Here is a 27,068-nt window from a genome sequence, read left to right on the forward strand (position 1 = left end):
GACTTATGTTATCTTTATGTTTTAAGTCCTCATATGTATGTACTAAAGTCTGTTCCTGGGTTATTCCATTCCACTGATTTGTCTAATTGTGTACCTAGTTTTACACAATTTTTTAGAAAGAGTTAATCTAGTTCTATATTACCTTTTCAAAAATTTATTAATTTCACCTTATTTTTTCCTGATGAACTGTAGAATAATTCATTATACCGTCAAATAGAAATTTTAATAGCAGTATTCACCATGTAAAGGTTAAGATCCCCATTTATTAGTGTTCTTTCTTGGGGTTTTTAGCAACATAATTATTAATTACAATTCAAGTTTGGTCTCCTCGTTTATAAAAAACCTACTTCTTGATTCATGAACCATTGCATTGGCAAAAATTTCCTGGACGCTACTAAATAATCCTCCAGGTAATGGAAATCCTAGATTTTAATGGGTGTGTCTAATCTTCATTAGGTTTTAACAATTAACTATTTATACATCCCTGCAGGTAAAACATATCTCTTGCCCCTATTTCTTTGTAAAGGCTGTTGTTCTTGCCCAATTTAAATGCCCCCATTCTGTTTCTACAGCATCCTTTAGCACAGCATTTCATATACTTGTTTCATTTACTGAGCTTTAAATTCTTTTTAGTCTCCTATCATATAGGGTGGAAGGAGGGAGTGAGGGAGGGAAGAGAAAGCAAGCAGCAAACAGGCAGTGCCCGACTACCCGACTCCACAACTCCAGGGAGCTGCATTCGCACACACTGCACCTGACACACACACGCCGGTAGCACAGAAATGCCATGTGAGTTGTGCTCCTTAGAATTCTGCAATGCGGTAGCTCTGGTGAATGGCACACAGGAGGGATTCAATGTACGTGTATTGAACTGTACCAGTGACAACTGCCTGTCAAAGTAGCTAGGAGGAAATTAACAACCTCAAATGATGGGCTGCATGCTTGAATATAAAGGGCATATTCCAGAAGTGTGATACCAATTTCAGTGATTAAATTAGGCTCTTGAATGAGGTTTATTTTCCAACTGACACTTTATGCTAGGTAAAACCATCTCCAAACCAGTATTTACAAGATCCACTCATTACTTATTCATGTGGTTGAAAAGAGTGAATTAATTATATTCTTTAAACTTCTGAAAGAAGTCTGGGGGTTGGGGGAGAACTATATAGTGCTCAAACTACAAACTATACTTTTAAAAATACTATTTTATTTATACTCATGTATTAAAAAATGGCTGTATCATGTTTTACATACATACCAATATTGGAAACAGAGTTCGACAATGAATCAACCAACTCTAAATTTTATAAAGAACACACAAACATTAAAATACTGATTGGTTATAGAAAGCAGAGTGGGGGGAAAACCATTAGCTATCATTTTCCTTTTCATTAAACAGCAGCACCCTCTGAGAAGAATCAAATCAATTAGTAATATTCATCTATACTGCAAAATAATATACATAGAAAAGTTAGTGATTGTACTGATTTTATTACTTTTACTAAGCCATTTTACCTTCCTCACACTCAATGCAACAAATAAAACAATACGAAAAAAAATATGTCCTCATTATTATTCACAACAAAAAGGGTCTGCTCCATTCTGCAGACCTGGGCATATGGTACAATAGGGTCACGTCATGGCTCGAGTGGATCAAAGTACCATTTTGATTCTGACCCACCGAATAGAATCTCATGCAGATTTGATGGCTGGACTAACTCCATGGGAGCTGTGATAGAACCATTTCTGCGGTATCCCCAGATCTCAGTAAATAAGAGCCTGTACAAGAAAAGATAATCAATCTACCCATAAATTCTATCTATAGGCTCTTCCTTTAGTGTAAGGTGGAAGATGGGGCCCTTTCTTAAGTACATGGATACAAGTATTGTGGTCTAAAGATTGCTGGATTGATATTGTGCCTATTATAATGAAGATAAGGTAGACGTCAAAACCAAGTCAGATTAAGAAACTTCCACAACTTGTCTCAATTCTTCAAATAATGGAGCAAGTTCCTTTTCTAGGCTGACAATTAATCCTAAAACAAAGAGATTAAGAAAATTAGAACATTAGAAAACATGCTCCTGAAAAAAGTCTTTGACTTAAATTCCCTCTTGTTGAAATTTAGTTACTAAAAAGTAAATGAGATACAATTTATTCCCCATAACTAAAACAAAATATTCTATCTAAGTAACTAAAGACCCATATTCATTATGAAGTTTATGTATACTTACATGTTTAAAAGAAGCTCAATGATGAATCTGGAAGACAACCTAGCCTAGAAATTAGCATATCTAACTTCTTAGTTTACCAGAGTGAAGGGCTACATATCTTAGACACTGCTGGTTTTATATCCAAACAAATAAGGACCTTCCTCTCTCTCAAAGAATATAAAACAAACATCCGGGATTCTCAAGGAAATGTCCTAAGTACTAAAATATAATTCTGTATATTATCATAATTTAAAACATAAACTCATGATTTAGTATGTGATGGTGATTTATCACAATTGAGGTTTAATATACTTAAAATATTGACACCACTAGTACCCTATATAATTTACAAAGTGTTTTCACATATAGTATTTTACAGCTTCAAAACATTCAGAAATGCAAGACTTAACAGATCATCAAACCTAAAACCCTCATTTTAAAGATGAGTCTAAGGATTAGCTTCAGAGGCACAAGTGGAAATACAACTTGCTCAAAACACTTGAAAGAAAAAAAACACAGAAAAGGAATGTATAACAAACAGTTCTAAATAGCAGTCAAATCTGAAGGAGACAGATTTTTAAAGAAATTCCACTTTATCCAAACAGAATAAAAAAAGAAATTACAATTCAACTGAATATTACCATTTTACACATAAATACCCAGTGAAGGCTACTGAATATAATGGGATGTTACTCTTCTCTATAGCGAGTACAGCTTCCTAGTGTTTGTTCTCAAACTCTTCAACCCTTAAGAAGACATGGATATGTGAATCCCATTCACGCTCTTTAAATTCCCTGTCACATTCATCTTGCTCACTATAGTTCAAGGTTTAAAAAATTCTAATAGATTCGTCTAAATGGAATTTAACTCATCCTTGATCATTTTATGTGGTTTGTTTGGTTATCTTCTCTACTTTTTTTGTGTCTTAAGCTGTTTTAATGTGAGTTATGATGTAGTATTCAAGAGGTAAAGATAACATTTAATTTTCCTTTCTATCTCAAATGGTCACTTACCAAACACTGTTTCATATAAACTAGAAAATAACCCCATCAGATGGAGAAAGCAGACATTAGCTCCATTATACAGATATGGAAAACAGAATTCAGAGAAGTTACTTTTCCATAGAGCAAGGAATAGATGATGGAGCTGGGCCATGAATTCAGGTTTTCTGAGTTTAGATCTACTATTCCTATCACATTAAACTGCTCAGATATGGTATTACAAAGAATTCAAAGCTATATTTAAGGTAATTAAAACACACCTGTATTGGCATTGCTGCTGGCTATGAAACTCACCACCAAAGGTAAACGATTGAATTGAACCACCTACAAAGAAAACAGGATCTAAATAATATGTTGTATTATGAAAAGGTAGTATAATTCAAATGAAATATCTTAATCTTTCAAAAATTTGTAAATGGTCAATGTGTAACATACTAGCTCAACACAATGAAATATTTAAGAGCTGAAAATAAACATTTCCATAAAAGTTACTAATTTTCTCTTAGAGACATTACTACCACTTAGCCTGAAAAGTTTTTAAGGTGGGACTATGTCTTCTTCATGTTTTATCTCTAACGCCCAGCAGAGTGTCAATTACATAGTAGGAGTTCAATAAATATTTGATAATTAAATGGCTACAGGCAGTATTTCTTAGTCATTCAAATACATCTTCATGATTTTTCTGCCTCTTGTGTACCACTATAATTTAAATGAATTCAAATGAACTTTAAATCAACTATCTTTTGAAAAAAACTTAGCTTCAACCTAATCCTTATCAGTGAAATTAAAGGTTAGATAGGTTGGTTATCTTTTGCCTAATACACATTAAAATATGTAACTTTTAAAATAAAAAGATGTCACTTGTGTCATCAGTGGTACATAAATCTTACTCTGGGAAACATCGATTTAAAACAGAAGCAACTAATTTATTCTAGAGAAGAAAATGTAACTGGTGATCAAGAGGTGTGTAGCAACTAATTTTCTTCCCAAAATTAATAACCTCGATTATTGTATATATATTCCAAATCAAATGAAGGAATTAGAAGCAGTAACAAATTTAAATAACTTATCATTTAACTTTCAAGAGAAATTTTTTTTATCTGTCAACAACAACAAAAAAATGTGTGTCATTTAACAACTCAGTTGTTAAGCTAAGGGCACCATCTACTGGAAGTAATAATGACCTAATATACCCTTTTTAGGATAACACATATTTTATTATGAAATCTTTTAAAACTGTTTTTCCATATTAATTAATTCCTGGTGTAAAACATGAAAAAATTACTATAGCTTAACATAACCAATTTGAAGGCTAAGATTTTAAAATTCCATCCCCTTCAAAATTAAAATGTAGAATGACAACACAAGCTATTTTATATAGAAGACCTAATAAAAGTTGCAATCAGTAAACCATTCAATAGTTATGAACTCACCTGGTAAGTATTATAGTAACAGATGATACTTTTATTTTTTGAAAGTCCAAGTTTGCTCCCTTGGTCTGTTGCAAGGGCAAAAGTAGATAAGAAACCAGGTCTCAAAGCATGCTCTGGAGCATTGTCATTGGCCACTGAGAATACAAATGATTTAACAGGTGAAAATTACACAGTGGATATAGTAGGGAGAAGATTTACAGCACTTTTTAAAAATATATATATTTGTAAAAATATCAAGTACAAGCGTTCTGCTTCACAATACTGAAAATCGTATCACTAACTGGGTCTCATCAACTTAGGTGGGAAATACTGCTCAGTCAGAAGTTGAGTGATCATAACAAAGGGAAGAAATGATGATTCTCACAGTACTTTTTAATCTTTAAAAGAATACTAAATGTTTATATTTTCTTAATATTTACCTTAAAACACAGGTTAATCAGTATATTTAATAAATTTAATATTCTTCTAGATATTAATTCTGCAGCTGGCCGTCTATTTTCTTTCACTCATTAAAGTCACCTAGTTAGTTGCACCAGTGTGAGCTTAAGGCTTTAATACAGAGACCTCGGAAAGAACATTTGAGCTGGAAAATCTGAGATTATTTTGTTCAAAGCCCTCATTACAGAACTGAGAAAAGGCAAGTGACTTGCCATGGCTACCTATGTTTTCTGGCGGTTTAGAAAGCACACTGGACCACACATTACGAAATGATGGGTTCTAATATTATCTTGTCACTGACTCACATGTGCAACATTGGACCAACAATTACTCTTTGCATTTGATCATCTTCACTTATAAAACAAAAGAACTAAATCAAATGATTTCTAAACTTCCTTTTAATTCTAAAATCTAAAATTAGATGACATATATGATAACTACAGGTAGAAAATAAATTGGAAACAAAATGTACAGGACATTAATCTTTTTTTGAAAAAGCTATTACAGTCTCCCAGTATAACTATACATATCCATTCTGATAGTAGATAGAACAGTAAAAACGGTATTAATATATAGCAACTCTGTGACATGACACATACTAAAACAAAACAAAACAAAAAAAGCTGAAAATCAGGTGAAAAATTCTTAGATTCTGGTTAACTAAAGTAATTATAAAGTTAAAGTTTAAAAAAAATCTTATTTCCAGTTTAAACAAGTAGAAAAATCAAGAAAGATTAACCAATCAATCTATGCTGATGCAACTGTATGGATATTTATCTTAAAATTACTAGCAATATTGATTAAAAAAATAATATTGGGAGAGTCTGTGTGTGTAACATACCATGTTTCCCTGAAAATAAGACCTAGCTGGACAATCAGCTCTAATGTGTCTTCTGGAGCAAAAATTAATCTAAGACCAGGTCTTATTAAGACCCGATCTTATATAAGACTGGGTATTATATTATATTGTATTATAAACACTTGGTCTTATATTATAATAAAATAAGACTGGGTTTTATATTAATTTTTGCTCCAAAAGACGCAGTAGAGCTGATTGTCCAGCTAGGTTTTATTTTCAGGGAAACACGGCATCTAGCTGCATACATGTCCAACCTCGTCACTTAGGTTTACTAATGGTTTACATTATACCATAAAATGTCTTTCGTGGGAATCTGGGCCTGTTATAAATTAATGCTTAAACTCTTGATGGTAACATTTAACATGCAATAAGTTCCAACACAGCCTTAATACACAAAAGCAAACATTTTCCCCCAAATTAAGACTATCTCCTGAATTTACTGAAATAAGTTTTATATGTTTGCCTCTGTACTATTCTGATATAAATACTGTTCTTTCTAAAGCCAATATGACGCTGACATGTAAGTGCTCAGTTTTACCTTTAATAACAGGCACCCCATCTCTATCTGACACAACAATAGCATGGAGCCCTTCGACACTAGAAAGGAAAAGAAGTTAAAATATTATAAAACATTTCATTTTCTCAAAATATGTACCTTAAAGTCATAATGGTAATTTTCAAGCACATTTCTGAAAAACCACGGAAACTCAATTATTGATAGTATAAGCTCCTATGTTTACCAAAACTCTTCCAGAAATTGAATGAATCTGTATTATTGACATGTTCATAATCTTTACAAATTTATGTAGTTTATCAATGAAGATCCAACACACAGCTCATTCTCCATTAAAATTCCTAATTATCATTCTATGGTTTACAAAAGTATGACAGTTTATCAGTAATGGCTATAGTAAAAAAAAGACAGACTTTTTCTTTCTCTCATTTATTCCAATATCAAGTGTCCAGTATTTGTGGCACTTACTACTCATATAAAACCATGCTAAGCAAAAATAAGCACAGTCACTGCCTTCACGAAACTTAAAACTAAGAGGAGAGCAGCTATCAAATAATCTCATACTAACAAATATAAAATTATAACTGTAGCAAGTGCCATCGAGATCTGTGGGGACATGAGAGCCATTGGGGGGGGGGAGGGGCCGGCCTGACAGAGACAGGTGGGTCAGGAAAGGCTTCCCTGAGAAGTGGTAGCTCAGTTGGGAGGTTATGGTACTGATTAAGAGAAGTGGGGCAAAAAGCTCATTCTAGGCTAATGAACAGGACGGGGAGAATGAAGGTAATGCAGCAATCCTTCCAGCATGCCTACATTAAGCAGCAGTAAGTAGAATGGTCAGGACTACAGCTCTGAAATTACAAAGACATGGGTTCCATTCAGGCTCTCCTGATTACTACGTATTTATGCTACCTTGGGACAGTTAAGAAACCTGTCTAAGCCTCAGTTCACAATCTGAAAACTACTTATTTGGCTATTTGAAATTTAATAAAGTAATGCATGTAAAATAGAGGTAGGTACATAATTAACATTCAAAAATATTAATTATTACTAATTAACATGAGGCTGTCATTCTGTACACACTGATAATGATATAATTTATCAAGGCAGTTTTAATATTAAATTATTAGTGAGAATTCCTAAAGCACAAAAGTACAGAGTTAAAAATTATAATGGGAAACATTCTCAAACTTTCAACATTTACATAAAACCTATAGCCTTGTAACTATCTTACATCTGTAGATTGCAACTCAGAAATATGTTCAGTATTCCCACTACAACCAAGAACTAGCCATTCCTTATTGTGTTAACCTTCATATTTTAACTTAGGAATGAGGAAAATTCTTACTAACTCAAGATAATGAAATTTAAAAAATTCCACAGTCAAAACTTTCAAGTCAGAGAAGTGTTATTAAACTTTGAGGAGAAATGTTACAAAGCCATTTTATCTGCCTCACATTAAAAATAAGAATGATGAAACAAGTGTGTATAAATATTTACTGGTATTATTTTTCATTATCATTCAATTCTGAAGTTATCTATGGATTCAAACATGCTCTATAAAATTAATACATAAGATACATTTCTCTAAGTTAAAACTAGGTGATATAAAAATACATCCTACAGATACTTGCACACCCACAAATCACTTAGTGCAGTTATCGACAGCAATATCACTTAAAATAGAAAAACACTGGAAACCTAACTGTCCATCAAGAACAAGTTAAATCAGTTACAACACCCATATACAACGGAATACTCTGAAGACATAAAAAACAAAGCAGCAGCCCTTTATGTACTGGGAAGGACTGATCTCTAAGTTATACATATTGTTAAGTGAAAAAAAACACATGGTTTTGAAATTTGTACAAGCAACTTATGTAGTAACACATGTAGGCATATGTGTGCACATTGCAATGGACTAAATGTCTGTGTCACCCCCCCCTCAAAATTTGTATGTTGAAACCCTAATCCCAATGTGATGATATGTGGAGGTGGGGCCTTTGGGAGGTAATTAGGACATGAGGGTGGAACCCTCAGGAACGTGAGGATATGAGAAGTTTGCAATCTGCACCCCAGAAGAGGGCCTTCACCAGAACCCAACCATGCTGGCACCCTGATCTGACTTCCAGCCTCCAGAACTATGAGAAATAAATTTCAGTTGTTTATAAAAGAACCCAATCTACTGTATTTTGTGATAGCAACCTAAACTATGACCGCTCTGTATAGGTGTAAATATGTGTTTATTATGTACATGTTTGCTTTTAGGTGCATAAAATATCTCCAAAGGGTACAGTGGGTACTTATGAGAGGGGAACTGTGTGACTGGAATGGTGGATGGGAAGCTTCTCACTCTTATGTCCATCAGATAACTTATGTATTACTCAAAAAATAAACAAATTAAAAAACAGGTTTCCAGGGGCAGACGGGTGACTCAGTTGGTTCGAGTGTGAACTCTAGGCAACAGGGCTGCCGGTTTGATTCCCACATGGGCCAGTGAGCTGCGCCCTCCGCAACTAGAATGAAGTCAATGAGCTGCGGCTGAGCTCCCGGGTGGCCAGATGGCTCAGTTGGTTGGGGCGGGGGCTCTCAACCACAAGGTTGCTGGTTCGACTCCCGCAAGGAATAGTGGGCTGCACCCCCTGCAACTAACAGTGGTGACAGGACCTGGAGTTGAGCTGCGCCCTCCACAACTAAGATTGAAAGGACTACAACTTGACATGGATGGAGCTGATGAGTCCTGGGAAAAATACACTACTGTTCCCTAATAAAAAGTCCTCGAAATACACACTATTCCCCAATAAAGTCCTGTTCCCTTCCCCAATAAAATCTTTAAAAAAACAAAACAAAACAAAAAGAAACCGGTATCAAAAGAAGTCTAAAACACTAATTCGAAAAAAATATAAGCACCCCTATGTTTACTGCAGTGCTATTCACAATAGCCGAAATATGGAAACAACCGAAATGCCCATCAATAGATGACTGGATAAAGAAACTGGTACATTTATACAATGGAGTATTACTCGGCCATAAAAAAGAATGAAATCTTACCAGTTGCAACAACATGGATGGACCAAGAGAATATTATGCTAAGTAAAATAAATCAGACTGAGAAAGACAAATACCATATGATCTCACTTATACGCAGAATCTAAAGAACAGAATAAAATGAGCAAAACAACAAAAAAAAAACAGGTAAAGAGTACTACAAAAATGTTTAGAAATATTTGTGTCACCACAGGTAGCTTTTTTCTTCTCATAGTAATTAATTTACCAATAATTAATTAATGTCAACTAATGCACCAAAAGAGGAGGTAGAAATAAAAAGACTTTATTTTGAATGATTTCAAATTCACAGAGACAAATGTCCAACAAAAGCAGAAAAATTACTCACGTACTTAATGTACCCAATTAAAGAAATCAGGCCACAAATATAAAAAGTGTTTCCAATTCTACACATAGTCAATAAATAACATGAACAGATTTTCGTAGTAATTGAAAACAACTATGATGCATTAATAAGTACACTACACTTTTAGAAGACATAAATTTTATGAAATAGTCTGCAGAAATCTAAGCCTTAAGCTTACTAAAACAAACATCTTTATTCCAAAAAGGTAAATGTTACATTAGTAATCAGACATCATACTTAATTTTATTCATATAATGATGAAACATTTGGTTATTATAAAACACATAAAGTTATGACTATTAAAGCCTGAGACTGCTTTGGGTCATAACTAGATTTTGACATACAAATCCAAGAATTACATTTAACGAAGTATCAAAAAAGAAAAAAAAAACACACGTATCATTAACGCCTGTAGCTGTCGGACTTGGTTGGTGAGGCACAGCAGTACAACAATTAAATGCATGGACCCACAGCTCTGAAGCCAGGCTGCCTGTGTCCAATCCCGTAACTTTACATACATCTAGCAACAAATCAAAGTGCATGTTCTACTACTTTTCTTTGTAAGTGTTCAATATCATTATTTCTTTATCTTTCAGCTCTTAGGATGCAATAAGCCTACTTTCAAGAAATGGTCATGAATAGGACTCAAACTGGCCTCAGTCATTATGAAAAACAAAACCAAACCAAACCAAACATAGTACTAATCCCTTTCCTTCCATTATGAAAAGATTTTCATTATGTTTTTTACAAATATCCTTTTTACTAATATCAACTATGCTTCTGTTTCTGTATTTGTCACCAGCGTGGTATTTCCCACTCCCCAACATCACCAATTTTAGCATCTTTCAATATGCTAAGCCCAGCAAGGTAAATACAGATACAGAAGGCCCTCATTTTTGTGTAGTTCCAATCTGGATGCATTTTAGTTATCAGTTTAGTTAAAGTAACACCATTCCTCTCCAACAGCATGGGTCAAATTTCAGTAAGTATGGTATATTAACTGAATAACAGCATAAAGTACAAACGTGGCTAACTCTTCAGTTCAAAAATCACTATGTAAACAACAGACGCACTTCGTGATTAGTAATCAGTCACATCACTTCTTTCAAAGTGTGTTGGTGATTGGTCACTGAGCATCTGTTATTCAGTTAATGCAAGAGCAAAGTATGTAGTTTTATCTTGTCTTCCAGTAATAGTAAAAAAACAACAACTGAAATAAGGCCGATAAAATAAGCAAAGAAATGAAAAGTGATAATGCTGGAAGTGAAATTCGAATAGAAAGTAAACGGAGTTAACAAAGGAAGAGCTGGCGGAGGGAACGCTGACATTATCACTGTGTGCATGAGAGATGCAGCCAGCGGGACTGAGGGAGGGCGGGCTTATGACATAAATCAGGAAAAGTGGTGTGATGAAAAGGACGAAGATGTCCCAGAGGAAGTGACACTGGCAAAAAACTTCACATTAAAGAACTCTTAGAGATATTTCACAACATGGAAAGCACAAAGGACACAATGTTGGAGGCTGATACAAACTGAGAAAGGGGTATGCCACTTTGCCAAGGCACAGAAAAGATGCCTGCTCCTTATCTTACACATACCTTGAGGTATTTGAAAAGAAGTAGGCAAACGGTTCAAACTACTCTTTAAGTTTTTTGCAAAGAAATAAACACTCTAATTCTCAATGTTTCTACTGTGTTAAATTAAAGTGTATTAAACAAATACTAGTTTTAGTATTCATTTTCGTCCCTCTAAATATAACCAGCAGTAAGAGAGATTTTCATGTTTTGACAGAAACTTTTAAAGGTCAGAAAACAACTGTAAAATTCCCCACTGATTACTAAACCTGCCTTGGACAGTCTCAGCATGTGCGGTCATTTTTATAGCTCTGCAAGAATGTGCAAAGCTAGGGCTGCCTGTACTGCTAATCATTGGGATGAGAACAGAATCAGCAACTTGTCTTTAGTTTGCCAACACTAGGAGGAAAAGAGTAAAAATAAATTTAAGTATTACATTAACATAAAATGAATGGTAATTATTTAACACCTCAAAAGGTTTTCTTCCTGAATATGGAAGAAAAGTATAGATAAATCAAAACTAGAAGACAGTATCACTAAATTCTAGTGGTCTGTAATCAAAGTAAAGGCACAAGTCAACAAGGAAAGCCACACCAAACATTTCAAGAAAAAATCCAAACAAGAGGTTTCTTTCCCTACCTACAGAAATAAACTGACATCCAAAACCTTTTTACCTTCAAACTGATTTGGAAAACAAGAAATAAAAAAAGAAATTAAAAAAAGGATTTCGCCGTATATTCTGCTGTATTATCTCACAGGTTATTCAGTTATTCTGGAATGTGGAAATTGATATCTCAAGTTATATTTCTCTTATGTCCTGAACTCTAAGATATCATTTAACACCAAACACCATTTAACACCAAACTAAATGTGAATTTTAATTCAACTAGAGTGACAAAGTCATTCAATCAGTAAAATTTCTAATACGAAGTTTGCTGTCCTCAGTACAACAGCCTAATTTATAAAATGTTACATCAAATGACATGTGTGCAGGCAAAAGGAAACCTTTTGAGTTTTCCTAGTATGAAGTGCTATCTAGGTCGAGCATTTTTGGGTTATGGACTCAATAATTAGGTCTTAAAAGCAATATTAAAAGTAAAGACAACTTCTTCATTTCTTCCCCTTAAAATTACTCTACTTCAAAGTATAATCCAGTAAACTGCTATGATAATATATCTGGAAGAATTCTAAAGTGGCAAGAAATCTGAGTTCTAGCCCTGTGGCATCCACTAGTTGCTTAACCTTAAATAAGTCTTGTAACTTCTCTAGGTCCTGTGTTATTTATTTTCAAATTCAAATGATATCATTTATGCTACCTAGGGTTATGTTAAGTATTTAAAAGTGCTAAATAATAGCATAATATATACACAGTATTAGTCAAAATTAGCTAGAAACAAAATACTACATAAAATTAACATATATTATGCAGAACTTATGTAGTAACAAATTAGTAATTTTTTACCTTGGTAATTTTTTATACAGGAATCGCTTTAGGTCCTGAAAGAGAATATAAAAAAAAAAATCATATAATATGCCTTGTACTAGTTCTCTGTATCTTGTCCTATCCACATTTCAGATTACCTAAGTAATCATTCATAATCTTTCTTGCATGTATCTTCTCTTTCTCTTTCTGATTTTGACATTTACTAGTTATGTGACTTCGAGCAAATTAACCCTTTTCTCTAAGCCTCAGTTTCATTTTTTGTTGAGTACGGATAATAACAGAACCTACGTCATAATATTATTTTTAAAGTTTACTGAGAAGATGCATGTTAAGTGATTAGCATATCTGGAAATGGGAAACACAAATATGTATTAGCTGTAAAAGTAGATCACACTTTTCCTACTATTTCACATCCTGTTGCTACTGTTGTGTTCACTTACGAATGTATTATGAACATCTTTCCACATCTATATATAGTCTTTCTTATATCACTTCAACAATTCTGGGTAAATTGATTAACTTCTCTGAAATCAAATCTTCTCACATGACTAAAGATATGACAATGTTTGCCAAGTGTTTAGCATGTAACATAATTAGGACAACATAAATAGTAGACTATTTTATTTGATCTCTTTATACTCTCATCTGGGGGATTTCACTGACAATCCAAGTATCAGTTAAAGAGCTCTACATAAACAAATCAGGTATCTGTTGTTTTGAACCTCTAATCCCTACTATTCTCCAAACCTGAATATTCATTTTATTTCATATTATCACTACCAGTTTATCTTTGCTCTCATTTTAAACACACACAAAAAAACCTAAACTCATCATGTTTCATCTGAAACCCATATTTCCTCAATCTCTTTTCGTTTCCACTAATGGGACTACCAAGCCCATTAATTCAGGTTTGAAACTAAGAGTAATACCTAACCCTAACCTCACATTTGTCACTTTTAAATCACTTGTGAAGTCAAATGCTTTTAAACTGATCTCTTCTTCTCCTTTTCAACTGACATTACAGTTTATTTTCATTCTATTATTTACGACTTGCACTAGTTTCCCAGTTGGTATGCTGGTCTCCCACTTCTATTCCATACAGGTCTACACAGTGCCAATAATCCTATTAGTCTCCTTCTCTAAAACCATAATTGTAGGGATTCTCAACCTTGGCTATGGATAACACGTGAAAAGCTGCAAAAAAAAAGAGAAAAAAAAAGGCCACTGATGGCTAGGTTAGAGGTGCTCCCCAGATGACTACCTATTCAGCCACGGTTGAGAACAAGTATTGAAATGGCTCTCCACTGTTTACTGAATTATGTACAAACTCTTTAGACATTTGAGACTCTACAATATGGCCTACAACTAAGTTTACAGTTCTGCTTCCTACCACTCTCTCACACAGATCCTCAGCCCTAGCTAAATTGGACTACTCACAGCTCTTCCATACACACACCTCTCCCTTTCCTATGTAATTCTGTTCATGCTATTCATTCTACTAGCAATATTCTCCTTCTCAATCTTACTTTTTAAAACTGCTACTCATCATTTAGTTAATCTCAACCACCAAACACTCTAAATAGGTTTTCCTGACAGACACAAACCAGATGTAATCCGTCTCTCCTTTGAATTTTCACACAATAATGTATGCATATCTGATCATTTGCCTACTTTTTAAAACTGTAAAACCCGTAAGAGGAATTATACCATAATCCTCTTCATTTCACCCACAGTCCTTATTATAACCTTTTCGTTGCTCAATAGATATTTAGTGATTTGATTATGCCTGAAGAATAATGTCTCAAAAACATAATGGAAGACACCCAAAAACGGAGTGATAAAGGCATGAAAGTTGCTTAATGTTGAAACACATAATCTTGCAATGTAAAAAGAAAAATCAGATTCATATTAATGCTGAATGACTAGCGTAATGGTTAAGTGCACTGACTGGAGCCAAAATACCTGGGTTGGTATTCTCACTCTATGAGTCCTAGAGTAACCTGAGGCAAGTTACTTGATCTTTCTGTGCTTTAGCATCCTTATCTATGACACACGGATAATGATCATGCCTACCTCCTAAAGCTGAGAATGAGCGTATGTTCAATATTTATAACACTCAGGATGTACGTGAGCAAAGTAACATATGTAAAATATAAACATTAGCACTAGTATTAATTTCCCACTGTTTCTAGTAACTAGAACAATTAAGTTCCTTAAACTTAGAAGCTGGCTTTTATTGCTGTGCTCAAGACGTGTCAGTTGAAAATCATCTCAAATTGCTCCAATGAACCCAGAAAGGCATCATGACCACTTGCTGGGGAAAAAAAGGATTCCAAGCAGTAAAGCACCATTTAGAAATTCACATGGTAAATATTCGGAGCCTCTTATGCCCGCAGGGCTGTGGAGTGGGCACAGGCACCTAAGTGTCCTGCAGACCCATGCAAGGCAGAAACTCACGGCCCCGGGAAATCCATTCATATTAATCTCTAACTCCAGATCTTGGAGACAATAACTCAAGGTGTAGAGGGGCAAAAATAAAACAAATTTCTCTTTGGGAAGCACAATCTTTCCCCACCCAGTACGCTCCAAACTCCCCACCACTTGCTTCCTCTTGTGCGGGGGTGTTAACTCACATCCGCCATGACGAACCCCTTTCTCCCGCAGGTTCAATATCCACGCCTGAAAAAGAAACTCCTGGTGAGGAAATCTGGGTTTCAGCGGGCTCAGCTGTCATCAGGGTCAGGCAAGAATCCGCAGCTCTAGGACTGGGACCAGAGAGATCGCAGGGAGACACACTCCCCAGATACCCACAAGAACAGCCATCCGGGATGCCTTACCTCAGCCCACTCCGCCTCCCCAGCCCCCAAGGTCTAAGCCCGAAATAAAGCGGAAGGGGCATCCTCTGCTCTTCCAGCTCACCGCCCGTAACACCCGCGGGCCCAGGCCTGAACACCGAGCAACGTGGCTCCAGTTACCCGGTTTCTGGGCTGCCCGGTTCTTTGGGTCGCAGGGCTCTGGGCTGCCTGCTGTCCTTCAGGGACAGCGTCAAAGACAGGTCTTTCCGAAAGCTGCCGTCACATGACATACGACCTCCTCTCTGCTTCAGGCAGCACTTCCTACGCCTCCGACGCCGGGTACCATGGGATTTCCGGGGACGCGCGGCGGAAACCGGGAGCGCGCGACTGTGCGTCGCACCCCGCCCTCCTCCGGCTCGCCGCAGGCTGCCTCCTGCGCCTGCGCAGACACCAGGTGTTGGAGAGGTGTCCTATCAGGTTGCTGCGCTGTAAAGCTCCCCTGGAAAAGCATGTAAGACATTTTTGTGCGGAGAGTGTATAAATTGCCTCAGTATTTCAGAGTCCGTTATCTTAAAATCTGTTCTTTTAGATCAAAGACTTTGAAGCTGAACAGCAAGCACCAGATGACACGTGATTAGAAGTCCCAGCGCCAAAGATTCCAGACCCCGATTTCTCTCTTGGCTTTCCCGTTTGCCACCGACTCCCGTTTGTCACTGCTCTTTACTCAAGGCCTTGTGTAGATTCAATTGAGGAGCCATCGGGGGCTTTCTGGCGTTCTGTTATGTGTGAACTTCAACATATGCAGCTATTGGGTAACCTTTATTGGCTCTAATTAGAAGGCTGTGCCTGTAAAGACTGTCCATACTGTTTTCTGTTTGGTGCCTTGTGTGCACCTTTAACAAAAATCTACAGTAGGTGGCAGGTAAATGAGGTCTACAGGAACTTGTTCAACACTGATCTTCAACTCCAGCCCCTAACAGGAGTGCAAAATAAGTAACTCTAGCTCAAGACATGGTGAAAAGAATTGGATACTTACTTCCTCGTTATTCTTGAGAAGATGAAATGGTAAACTACAAAGCTCCCAAATATTACAAATAACTTGATTATTACAAGTGAATTTAACAGTTTTGTAGCAACTGACATCACTGAAGATCACTTCCTTTCCCTCATTTAACCCCTTCGATTTCTTAGCTTCTGGGACACTGCTCTTTCTTATTTTAAGTCTTCACTTACTCTAGTTTCCTAACTCTTAAATGATGGCATTTAAAGCTTGTCTAATTTCTCATCTATGTTTTTCTAATTCCACAGTGTCCTGAGAATGTGAGTTCTAACTCTGCACCTTTCTTCTGAGTTCTAGGTTCACATTTTCAGCTGCTTGTTGGATGCTGGATAAATATTTATACATACATACCTTACTGTCAACTCTAATTCAAAAGCTCTAAAGGTTCTCCAATAAATCTGTTTCTCCTGATGTATGTCTATATTGGTTTCATAATTCTAGTTAGGTATCATAGTTGCTTTCCATCATGTTCTCTTTTCTTTCCTAACCATGATGCTTACATCTCTATTTTTTCAATTCTTAGTTCAAAGCATTATTCTATTCCGCAAAACTGTATCAGTATCTACTTAACGGCCAGATAGACCTTCTTAGAATACACATTACTGCTGCTCAAAAAATCTTTAGTGATAGGCCATTGCAGACAATGATCAAGTTTACAATTTTTAATTTGGCACTAACATTCTATTTTACTTCTGAACACATTCTAATGTGAATCCCATACGCTAGCCGAATTACTTACCTCACCCTTCCATCAACATGACTTATTTTCCCACACTGATTCTGGAGGTTACTTTCATCTGAAGTGATTACTTTTCCTGTAGGGGAGGACAAAGTTCCTTCCACCCTCTTAGGTTCTGTGGCTGGGCCTAAGAATAAAACTGACGGATAACAGGAGGAAAATCACACAAATGTATATAGTATTTTTACGTGTACACGGGAGTCTTCAGAAGGAAAATGAAGAAACAAGTCATTAGACCGAAAGCTTATATACCTTTTTACACAGATAATAAATTGTGGGGATGTGACAAGACAAAGGGGCTTAGGCTAGGGGCAGTAAATTGTGGAACAGACACTATTAAATATATGGAGAAACAAATTGGAGGTAAGGGTTATTTTATTAGGTTTGTAGAAGTTCATTTGGATATCAATCCCCAGTCTCTGGTGATAGGAATGTTCTTCTCTTCCTGGTACAGGGAAGGCACCTTTCGTATAGGAAATTTAATGACCAGTTTTAGGTGAAAGAGGGAAGTCAGAAAGCCCTTCATGCATCTATTTCTTAGTGCCTTCATGTCAAAATAGTCAATATGCCAAAGTGGCATATTTGGGGTGGGATGTTCTGAAACCCTTCACTCCCTACTTTATTTAAATCTTGTTTCCCTGTAACTCCTTTTCACCCATCGAATTCTCTTGAATGCTACTATATACTACCAAGAATAACTGATAATTTATTTGTACATAGTTATGTCACAGTTTTGGTTTGTTTCACAAAGAGACCATAAAGTATAGAAGGCTGGGTCAGGTTTTACATTTTTCCAGTTTCTCATGTAAATTTCTTGCACTCAACAGGCACTCAGGCAACATCTGTGGAATAAAAGTGATTAAAAGAAATCATTAATCCTGGCCCTGACTAAAACTTCTTATTCCCCCGTCACTATTCCCCCACCCAAGTTTAGACACAAGTAAAGATATGAACTCTAGCAAGACCTTTTAATTTCTGGAAGTGCTACTTTTCATTTTTACAAAATTCACCATCTTAATGATCTTAATGAATGGTAGTTGACCTGGAAAATATTGACTTTTTTTCTTTGAGTGGCAAAAAGGTAGAGCATAGCTTTCCAAAATCTCCAAACACCACTATGTTCTCAAATGGAAAGAAATAATATTTCTGATTTCCAAGAATGGTGGTTTCTGATTATAGCATGTTAATGGAAGAGTTCCTTATGTACTCTGATTGATCTGTTTGCATTTACTCATTAATACCACTGCTGTTAGTTTAGGACTAGGGTAAATATTTACTGGCCTAAAAGATTATCAGCACGATGTGCCAGTTTTCCAAAGTGGGTGTACCAGATGATCCCTGAGGTTCAGGAAGAAACTAGTGGAAATGGAGCACATACACACACACAATTTTTATCTCATCATTCAAATTTTCTATTTTACTATGTACGAGGTCTGACAATTAAGTTCACGAACTCATCCTAGAAAAAGTGCTACACACCTCATTGTTGACTATCACTACAGTCACCTTTGAAGTACTCCCCTTGGGAAGCTATGCACCAATGCCAATGCCTAGTCCACCCTTCAAAGCAATTTTGGAACTCTTTCTAGAATAGCCATCAGAGCTGTCATAGTATTACCCTTGATGTTCTAAATGTCATCAAAATGTCTTCCTTTCAATATTTCCTTTATCTTCGGGTAAAGAAAGAAGTCATTGGGGGCCAGATCAGTGAGTAGGGAGGGTGTTTCAATACAGTTATTTGTTTCCTGGCTAAAATTTCCCTCCCAGACAGTGCTGTGTGAGCTGGTACATTGTCGTGATGCAAGAGCCATGAATTGTTGGCGAAAGTTCAGGTCATCTAACTTTTTCAGGCAGCCTTTTCAGCACTTCCAAATAAATAGTAAACTTGGTTAACTGTCCAGTTGGTACAAATTCATAATAAATAATCCCTGATATCAAAAAAGGTTAGCAACATCATTGCAACAAGTTCACGAACTTAATTGTCATCAGACTTTGTACACAGTATATTAGTATATAGTTAATAAATACTTATTAAAGTTAACTTTATTGGTTACATTAAAGCCTTTGTTTTTGCTTCTCTTCAGCTTCAATTTCTCTTAGCTGTTGCATACAGCAGAGATCTCTAATTTTTTTTCATTCTGCTTTCCTATCAAAAAATCAACAATTATCTGGATTTAGATTGTCTCTACTGACTGTGTGAAAATTCTAGTTGGTATTCAGACTCATGAGAAGTGTCTTGCTGATTCTCCAACATATAAAAATGAGTTTTATCACTTACACTGTTCAAGTTGTATGTCCAATTTTTATTCTGGCTGTGGTTTGGGATTTGGCCCAATGAGAACACAATTATAAATTCGTATGCAATAACTTTCTTGTCTATACTACCATCTATTGCCATCACACCCTGGACTTGCGCAGTCACCTTAGAAATCACTAATTCCCTCCATCTGTAGTTTACATCCAATAGTCAACCAGTGGAATCACTTAACTGTTAACATCTTAAATTCCCTTACCATCTTTAGTGCCTAACAGAGCCCCAAATTGGAATGAATTAAATGAGTAGTATTGCCCATGCTATGCCTAGACTGCTGGGTTAAGCTGGAGAAAATACAACTACGCAGATTATAAATTCTGTCAACAACCTGGAACTCATAGAAATCCTACTTTTCAACTAATCAGCTGACTCAGTGAAAATGATTCCTTCCAATTCTCTTCTTTCTAAGCCTCTGCTTATCATTCTCCCCCCTCCCCCACTTTACATAAACTGCCTATTTCATCAAGCAAATGCAAGCATAATATTGTCCCATTAACACTTCAAATCTACCTGCATCTGTACCCATCCTTTGTGCAGTCCTTTCTGAAAAAATGCTGGTGGTATCTAGTAGCTAAAGTAATTATTTTATCTTTCCAATGGATCCTATACTTTCTGGACATATTAAGTACTTAATGTTATTATCCCTTTTTCTCTGTCTTTACTCTTTCACTTTCTACTTTCAGCTTTCCATCAGAATTTAAGAAATTAGTAAGGTCTCTCCTGTAATAAATAGAAAGGTCTCATGCCGTAAGTAATAATGGAACAAAATAAAAGCCTTCTTTAGAAACCACACCATCTTACAGCTACCACCCTTTTTTCCTACTCCCTTTCTAGCCAAATTTAAAATTTTAATTGCTGCCCCCATTTAGCCCAAATGCAATCAACCAAATAATTCTCTTGATTCTGCCTCCTGGGTCTCTCTCAGAATCATTCACTTACCCATTCTCCTACTCTGGTCCAAGACGCGATCATCTCTCTTTTAACTTCCTATCCTTCCTACATTAACCTTTGCTTGTCCAGTCTTCTCCATACGGCAACTAAAATGATACTTTAAAAACTCAAATCTCATCACATAACGCCCTCCTTAAAAATCACAAAGGTTTTCTACTTATTTAGAATAAAGTCTAATTCTCATCATCATGGTTTATATATGGTCTTACAGGATTTGGCCCCTATCTTATTTTAACTCTCTAACTTATTACCCTGGCTTCCTTATGTCATAATCATACAAGTTTGTTTTCATCTCCCTAAAGTTTCTTCTATGACTTTATCAACTTAGCACACTCTGCCTGAAACATTTCACTAGCATTCATCTCACTCCTATGCTCATCTTTTGGGTTTCAGCTTCAGCTGACTTTCTTAGAGAAACCTTCCCTAGTCCTCCCAGGGTCAAATCTTCTACATATATGCTCACTATACCTTGTAATTTTCTTTACAGCATTCATCATTAATTATAATTAGTTATTTTGTTGGCATTTATCTTCTTTGCTAGATGTAAACTTCATATGGATTTTTGTCTTGTTCAGTGATTAATTCCCAGCACTCAGTTTACTGTCTGGGATATGGCAGGTACTCATACATTTATTGAATGGCTGAATGTATAAAAGGGCATATTAAGACTAGAAAACATGATAAAAACAAATCCTTTACAGTGAGAAGAGACCTTTTTATTCCTATATTGAGATAAACTGCAGAGACTGAAAGACAAAAATTCATAAATTATTCAGCAGAACATTCATTAAAAATCAAATTCATTTTCTTTAACAGAGTTCTCACACAGAAAATTTTATTTTATATAAGTCTGATATAACATTAAATATTTTACAAATCAGACATTTCATTTTTAAATCTAATTATATAATCTTGAATGCACTAGAGACAAATAAAGTTAAGATTTCCTTTACCAGTTTCACTGCATTTAACTTATACAAGGCTTCCATTAAAATTCCATCACAGCTTGAAAATTACCTGCAGCTTTGAAAAACACATGATTTAAACTTTAAATGGAAAGTCTTTATTTAGCAATCCAAAACCAAAAAACAAACAGAAAAACAAAACAAAAAATAGGTAAGAAGCATTTCTTAATACAAATAAATTATAAAATGTTAATGCGTGAGTTTCTTCTCATTGGCATAGTCACCCAACTCAAAAAGAATTCATTTTGAAATTGATTCTTAAAATACTCCAATGTTACTGAAAAATCCATATGTTAGTGACGCTCTGAAATGGCAAAATAGAATATCAGATTGGAATGTCCCAATTCCTGTGCTAAAGTGAATGAGACTTGTTCTCATTTATGCCGAGTGTCATCTGTTACACAGTTACTAGACAGTCTGGCAACCAGTAATTCCAATTTTCAATAGTAACATACCGTACTAAACTAAGACATTTCAATAAACACTTCTTACCCCTACATATTGCCAGATTGCTAGATACAGAAAGGTACAATTATATTTGAAGTATGGGCCTTATAATAGGAACCTCTGTTTTAAAATATGAAAAATATCAACAGGAAAAATTCACACCAATGAAATTCTGTGGACAGATTTTCAAAGTTAGAAATAAGAATATCCATTGCTGGGGTAGCCGGTTAGCACAGTCGGTTAGAGCGTGGTGCTAATAACACCAAGTTTGCCAGTTCAATCCCTGCATGGGCCACTGTGAGCTGCGCCCTCCTTACAAAACAAAATAAAAAAACCCCATATACATGTATATATCTTCACTGCTAATGGAAGCCCTGCTCTGTGCAAACATAGTGTCGTGTATATTAAACAATCACACATTTGAGGTAATAGCTGGAAAAAAAATATATATGTACAGCTATACATGGACACATCCACAGAATATTCACAAATCTATTGGCCCCAAAACCAGCAGATATTAAAATTAAATAAGGGATCACGTACCAACAGGAAAAAGTGACACACGGAATTTACAAAAAAATGTGGTTACACAATCCTTAATATAAGGAGTATGTTTTGAATAATGTTTTGAGGGAAAATGTTTCCACTTTTATGAAAGTATCTATTTAATAGTAATGAAACCAAAAAGAATGTCTGAATTCCAGGACTGTGTTGCCTGCCAGATTATTAAAAATTCCTTGAAGCTCTTCATTCTACCCACTTTTTCTTTGGAATTAAAAATTAGAATTAAAAATTTGGAAGTTATTATCAGATGACTGTTTTCTTTTGTACTGGTTTAGAGAATTTTATGGATTTTAACTAGGCAGTAGTACAATGTGGCCATTAGACACTTTTTTTTCACCTATTTAGTAAAGATTAAAATTCTGATTTATTGTTCATTTTTGGAAGTTTTTCTGTTCAGGTAAGAAAAAAGATTATGAATGTCCTTTTAGTTTACTCCACTCAGGATGTAGATAGTAATATGGGTAATACTAACCCTAAGCTTCATATGGGGAAGCTAAATAAATGCACAAATTCTCCTTCTGAACCATTTGGTCCTTTTATAAAATACTTATTTAAATGGAAAGATGGCTCATTTGGTCTTCAGGCCAATATCAAGAAATATTTCACTGCCTTAATACAGGCGGGAGATTAATTTGTTTTTTATGAATATGTAGGAATATACTATTAAATAATATTAATATGTCACATTTGTTAAGTAACAACTGCATTTAAAAAGATTACATGTCAACAAAGGGAAATCAAGATGTTAATCATTTCTCTTGGTAACTATTTTACATACTACTGTAACAAGATTTAACAGGATGAAAATGTAAATATGAAAGTGCAATTACAGTAAAGGGCTGGAATTCCACATTACTGTTCCTGTAACACCTGAGCTGACACAAAAGCAGAGTGGCTTAATGCACCGGCATATATATGCCTTAAGGACTTTCTTTTCTCTAGCAAATCCTTGCAAATCATAAATAAGCATTAACGATTATGAAACAAATACTTACTTAAGCATTCAAATGAAATCTGTTTCCAAAATATATTGTTTTCACTTATTAGATGGATTATAATTTGAAATTTTTCATTGATGAGAATTAAATTATCAGATTTGATCACAATAAATTCTGAAACTTAGTAGCACCAGTCTATTTGGGAACTAAGAAATCAAAAAAAGGAGAAGAAATGGTACTATTTTTCCCCAAATCCTCACAAGGACAATAATGTTTATGTGTATGTATAAAAAGGGATAAAAATGTAAAGCATTCATAAATGTAATTGCTGCCAAACTTCTAAAATACCTGTAAGAGAAACAAGTAAAGCAATACTTAAAAGAGTGAGGGCAATGATTAAAATGAACAGTACAAGTTTTCAATTGAAATTGCAAAGCTTATATAGCTAAAAATAAGGAGACAAAATGTTGGGATTTAGGAGTAGCAAACATGAAAATCTTACATCTTAAGATAGCTATAGTCTTCTTACTTTGTAGAATTAACCCAAAATTCTAACACACTTGTTGGCCTTTACAGCATAATATAGGTGACACTAAGAACTTAATCTTTACGTGAATACTCTATATGTAGCTTAAATTGTTAGGCACTCAATCAGTCATTTCCCACAAGTGTCTGAAATTTTTATTTTATCAAACACATTTCCCCGAACATTTTATAAAATGAAATGGAATGCAGCAATGCAACTGAAATATAATACTGTCCAAAAGCCATGTATGACTTTATAACATAACTTCACTTAATTTGGTAACTTCATCTATCCCCTTAAAGGCAGGGTTAAGGGAAAAAGAATCAGTCAGCAAGAGTTCAAGTCATGTAAGAATCAACCACAATCGTGTAAATTTCCCATTAAAATGGAAAAATGAATGGATGAAATTTTTCACTTAAATTTTTATAAGTTTTCTGATGAACATGGAAATTCAAAGTTAATTAGAAGGCTATGACCTTTTTAAAAAATTCGTTCCACAGGCTCAAGAGAATATTTAAAATTGTATTTTCTTTTAAGCACTGCTGTTTTTTTAAAGGTAGTATTTCTAAAAGAAAGTTGGTTAAGCTGTCCAGTTTTCCTAGGACAGGACGTTGTTTAGTTCAACCTACTAATTCAATCAGGTATTTCTACTGACTCGTCTGGAAAAGGGATACAAGAGAACATTTTTCAAAGAATGCTCATTTTAAGTTTCAACAGATGTTTAACTTAACTACATTCAGAAAAAAAATCTTTAAACAAACGAACACTGCCACTCTAGCATTCTCTCACACACAAAAAAACTACCAAAGATGTGTTCATGTCCCATTAACTGAGTATGAAACAAAAATCATTGAAATATTACAACTGTTGAACATAGAAGATTAGAAATAAAAGTTTCATACCCAATATACAGGCACCAAAAACTTCAATTTCCAGCGGACTTTTCAATTTTATATTATGGATTTAACTATAAAGAGCTTATTCCTACAGGATTAATTGAATTATTCAGTGGTGAACAGATTTTAGCTCAGAATTTTGTAAGAATAACTTGCTATAAATCACTATTCTACCTGTTGCTATATTTCTGCTCACTGTTGCATGTGGCCAAACAGATCATGCTTTGATCAAATAAGTGCTGTAATCTACTTACGTGTTTAAGAGTCGGCAATCAGGTTAAAAGGCACAAAGCAAAGTAGTAATTTTTCTTATTATGTATTTGTAGAAGAACCCATTTACTTTTGGATCCTGATTAAATGATTACTAAGAAGAAACAACAAATTTCCATGGGGGAAAAACAGGTAGGTCCTCTTCATAAATTTTAGCAGCCTTCAAAGACACATATATATGAACATTTGGGGGCGTTTTAATTATTGGAATTGCAAATGACGTAACTGCAATTTACTGCTGAAGACTCTTTAATATCTAACAGCCATTTCCTCATATTTTCTTTAAAATTTATCTGTATAGCATTTCATTTCTACACATGGCTTAGCCATTCATAAAACTAAATAAATAGCAAACTGATACTCTACACCAGTTCATTTATCTCGATATATAGTTTGGAATATAATGGCACTATTAAAAATATCAATCCCCTCTAAGCAGATAATGCTACAAGATTTTATACAAAGTTAAAGAGCTTTTGTTTTTTCTTTTCTTTTTGAAAAAGTTTCATTGTTTTAAACTCCACACATTCGATATCTGACAAGGAAAATGTAATTTTGTCATAGAACATTTATTCCATCAATTTAAACTGAAGTGTGTCTCATGGAGCTAAACACTAAAAGAATTTAAATAAAAAAGCAATAACCTGTATGTACACAAAGTGATCATTCCATAAATATTTACATGACAAGGGGAAAAATGGAGAATCACTAAAATTGGAAACCTCTATAGCTGTGATAATCCTTTCTCGAGACATTTTTAGTTAGTAATCATATGAGCTTTTAAACTGAAAATAATTGCAGAAGTATAACTAAAATATTAATTTTAGTTTTCAGTTTCTTACTATTTAAAGGAGTCAGTAGATCATAAACAGTCCAAGATTTCAGGGACCAAATATTCAGTTTAGTTTTTACGTCAAATCTTTTTCTTTAGCTCTCATGATGAAACTAAACTCACAGAAAAAATGAAGAGTATGCTAAAAGATACAAATAAAATTCCAGGTCATCCTCCTCTATAAATACTGGTCAGCCGCTCCAGTTCTTTACAGTTGTCCATGCTCAAGGCATCGGCCTTCCTTCGGAGTCGATCATCACGGTACACTTTGGCTGCATAGTGCATATCTCCTTCTATTAACAAACAAAAATATTTTGCTAAGTGAACAGTAATTTAGGTCACCTATTTGTTTAAACCCAAATGATGTTGTTTCATAGAAGCCTTTCAATATATTTACCTTACTGAACTTTTTTTAAGAAAGAAAGAAATCCAAATGCAACTCCTAAAAGCCATTTGGAAGCCTCGCATATAAACAAGCACAGAGCTGCTTCAGATCAGAAACAAGGATAGAGTCCTACAACTCCTTCCTTCCACTCATGTCTCCAATGGTTTAAAGACTACTGCTCTAAAGCGTCACCTTGACTCCTTATCCTAAAGATATCATATGCTCTTTACTACTGCTACTGATTGTGCTGTGACCCTTTGCTAAGGCTTCATATTATTTAATTATGCCAAGACTTAGAAGTAGAAAATTTTGAAATCTTGTTCTGAGTTTGCTTGAATTCAAAAGTTATATAATGGCCTTACTGAAGGAAAACAAATGAGAAAAAGAGCTTCCTCTACAATCATAGTAGTGACATTCAGCAAGCAAGTACTTCTGAGGCTTCTTCAGTATATGGAGAGCATCACTAAAGAAAAATAAATGAACTAGAAATCAAATATTCTTCAGG

At 34.9% G+C, this 27,068-nt stretch overlaps 2 protein-coding genes across 9 annotated transcripts in view; both read right to left on the minus strand.

The window, feature by feature from the left end:
* Positions 1 to 1,187: 1,187 nt before the first annotated feature.
* On the minus strand, positions 1,188 to 16,017 carry LAMTOR3 (late endosomal/lysosomal adaptor, MAPK and MTOR activator 3). 5 transcript variants are annotated; one of them, XM_019757670.3, is made up of 7 exons: positions 15,857 to 16,017; positions 15,515 to 15,560; positions 12,900 to 12,934; positions 6,480 to 6,538; positions 4,645 to 4,778; positions 3,472 to 3,535; positions 1,188 to 2,035 (listed from the first exon to the last, which is right to left on the minus strand). In XM_019757670.3, the coding sequence occupies exons 2-7, from the start codon at positions 15,521 to 15,523 to the stop codon at positions 1,962 to 1,964; spliced, it is 375 nt and encodes a 124-aa protein (XP_019613229.1). In that variant the 5' UTR covers positions 15,524 to 15,560; positions 15,857 to 16,017; the 3' UTR covers positions 1,188 to 1,961. The 5 variants fall into 5 exon arrangements, with proteins under 5 accessions (XP_019613229.1, XP_074179233.1, XP_019613231.1 ...); XM_074323132.2 differs by having other exon boundaries at positions 15,515 to 15,646; positions 15,857 to 16,008; XM_019757672.3 differs by having other exon boundaries at positions 15,801 to 16,008.
* A 5,541-nt stretch (positions 16,018 to 21,558) lies between these two features.
* The window catches only part of DNAJB14 (DnaJ heat shock protein family (Hsp40) member B14), a 47,108-nt gene continuing 41,598 nt past the window's right edge, over positions 21,559 to 27,068 (minus strand). For all 4 annotated transcript variants that reach the window (XM_019757669.3, XM_019757666.3, XM_019757667.3 and 1 more), the window contains one exon: positions 21,559 to 26,471. In XM_019757669.3, the coding sequence (XP_019613228.1) occupies positions 26,347 to 26,471 (125 nt within the window). In that variant the 3' untranslated portion in view covers positions 21,559 to 26,346. The remainder of the gene's footprint in view (positions 26,472 to 27,068) is intronic.

This window comes from Rhinolophus sinicus, chromosome 1, assembly GCF_057876585.1.
Source record: "Rhinolophus sinicus isolate RSI-liver-muscle chromosome 1, RSI-T2T, whole genome shotgun sequence".
NCBI classification, from domain to species: Eukaryota; Metazoa; Chordata; class Mammalia; order Chiroptera; family Rhinolophidae; genus Rhinolophus; species Rhinolophus sinicus.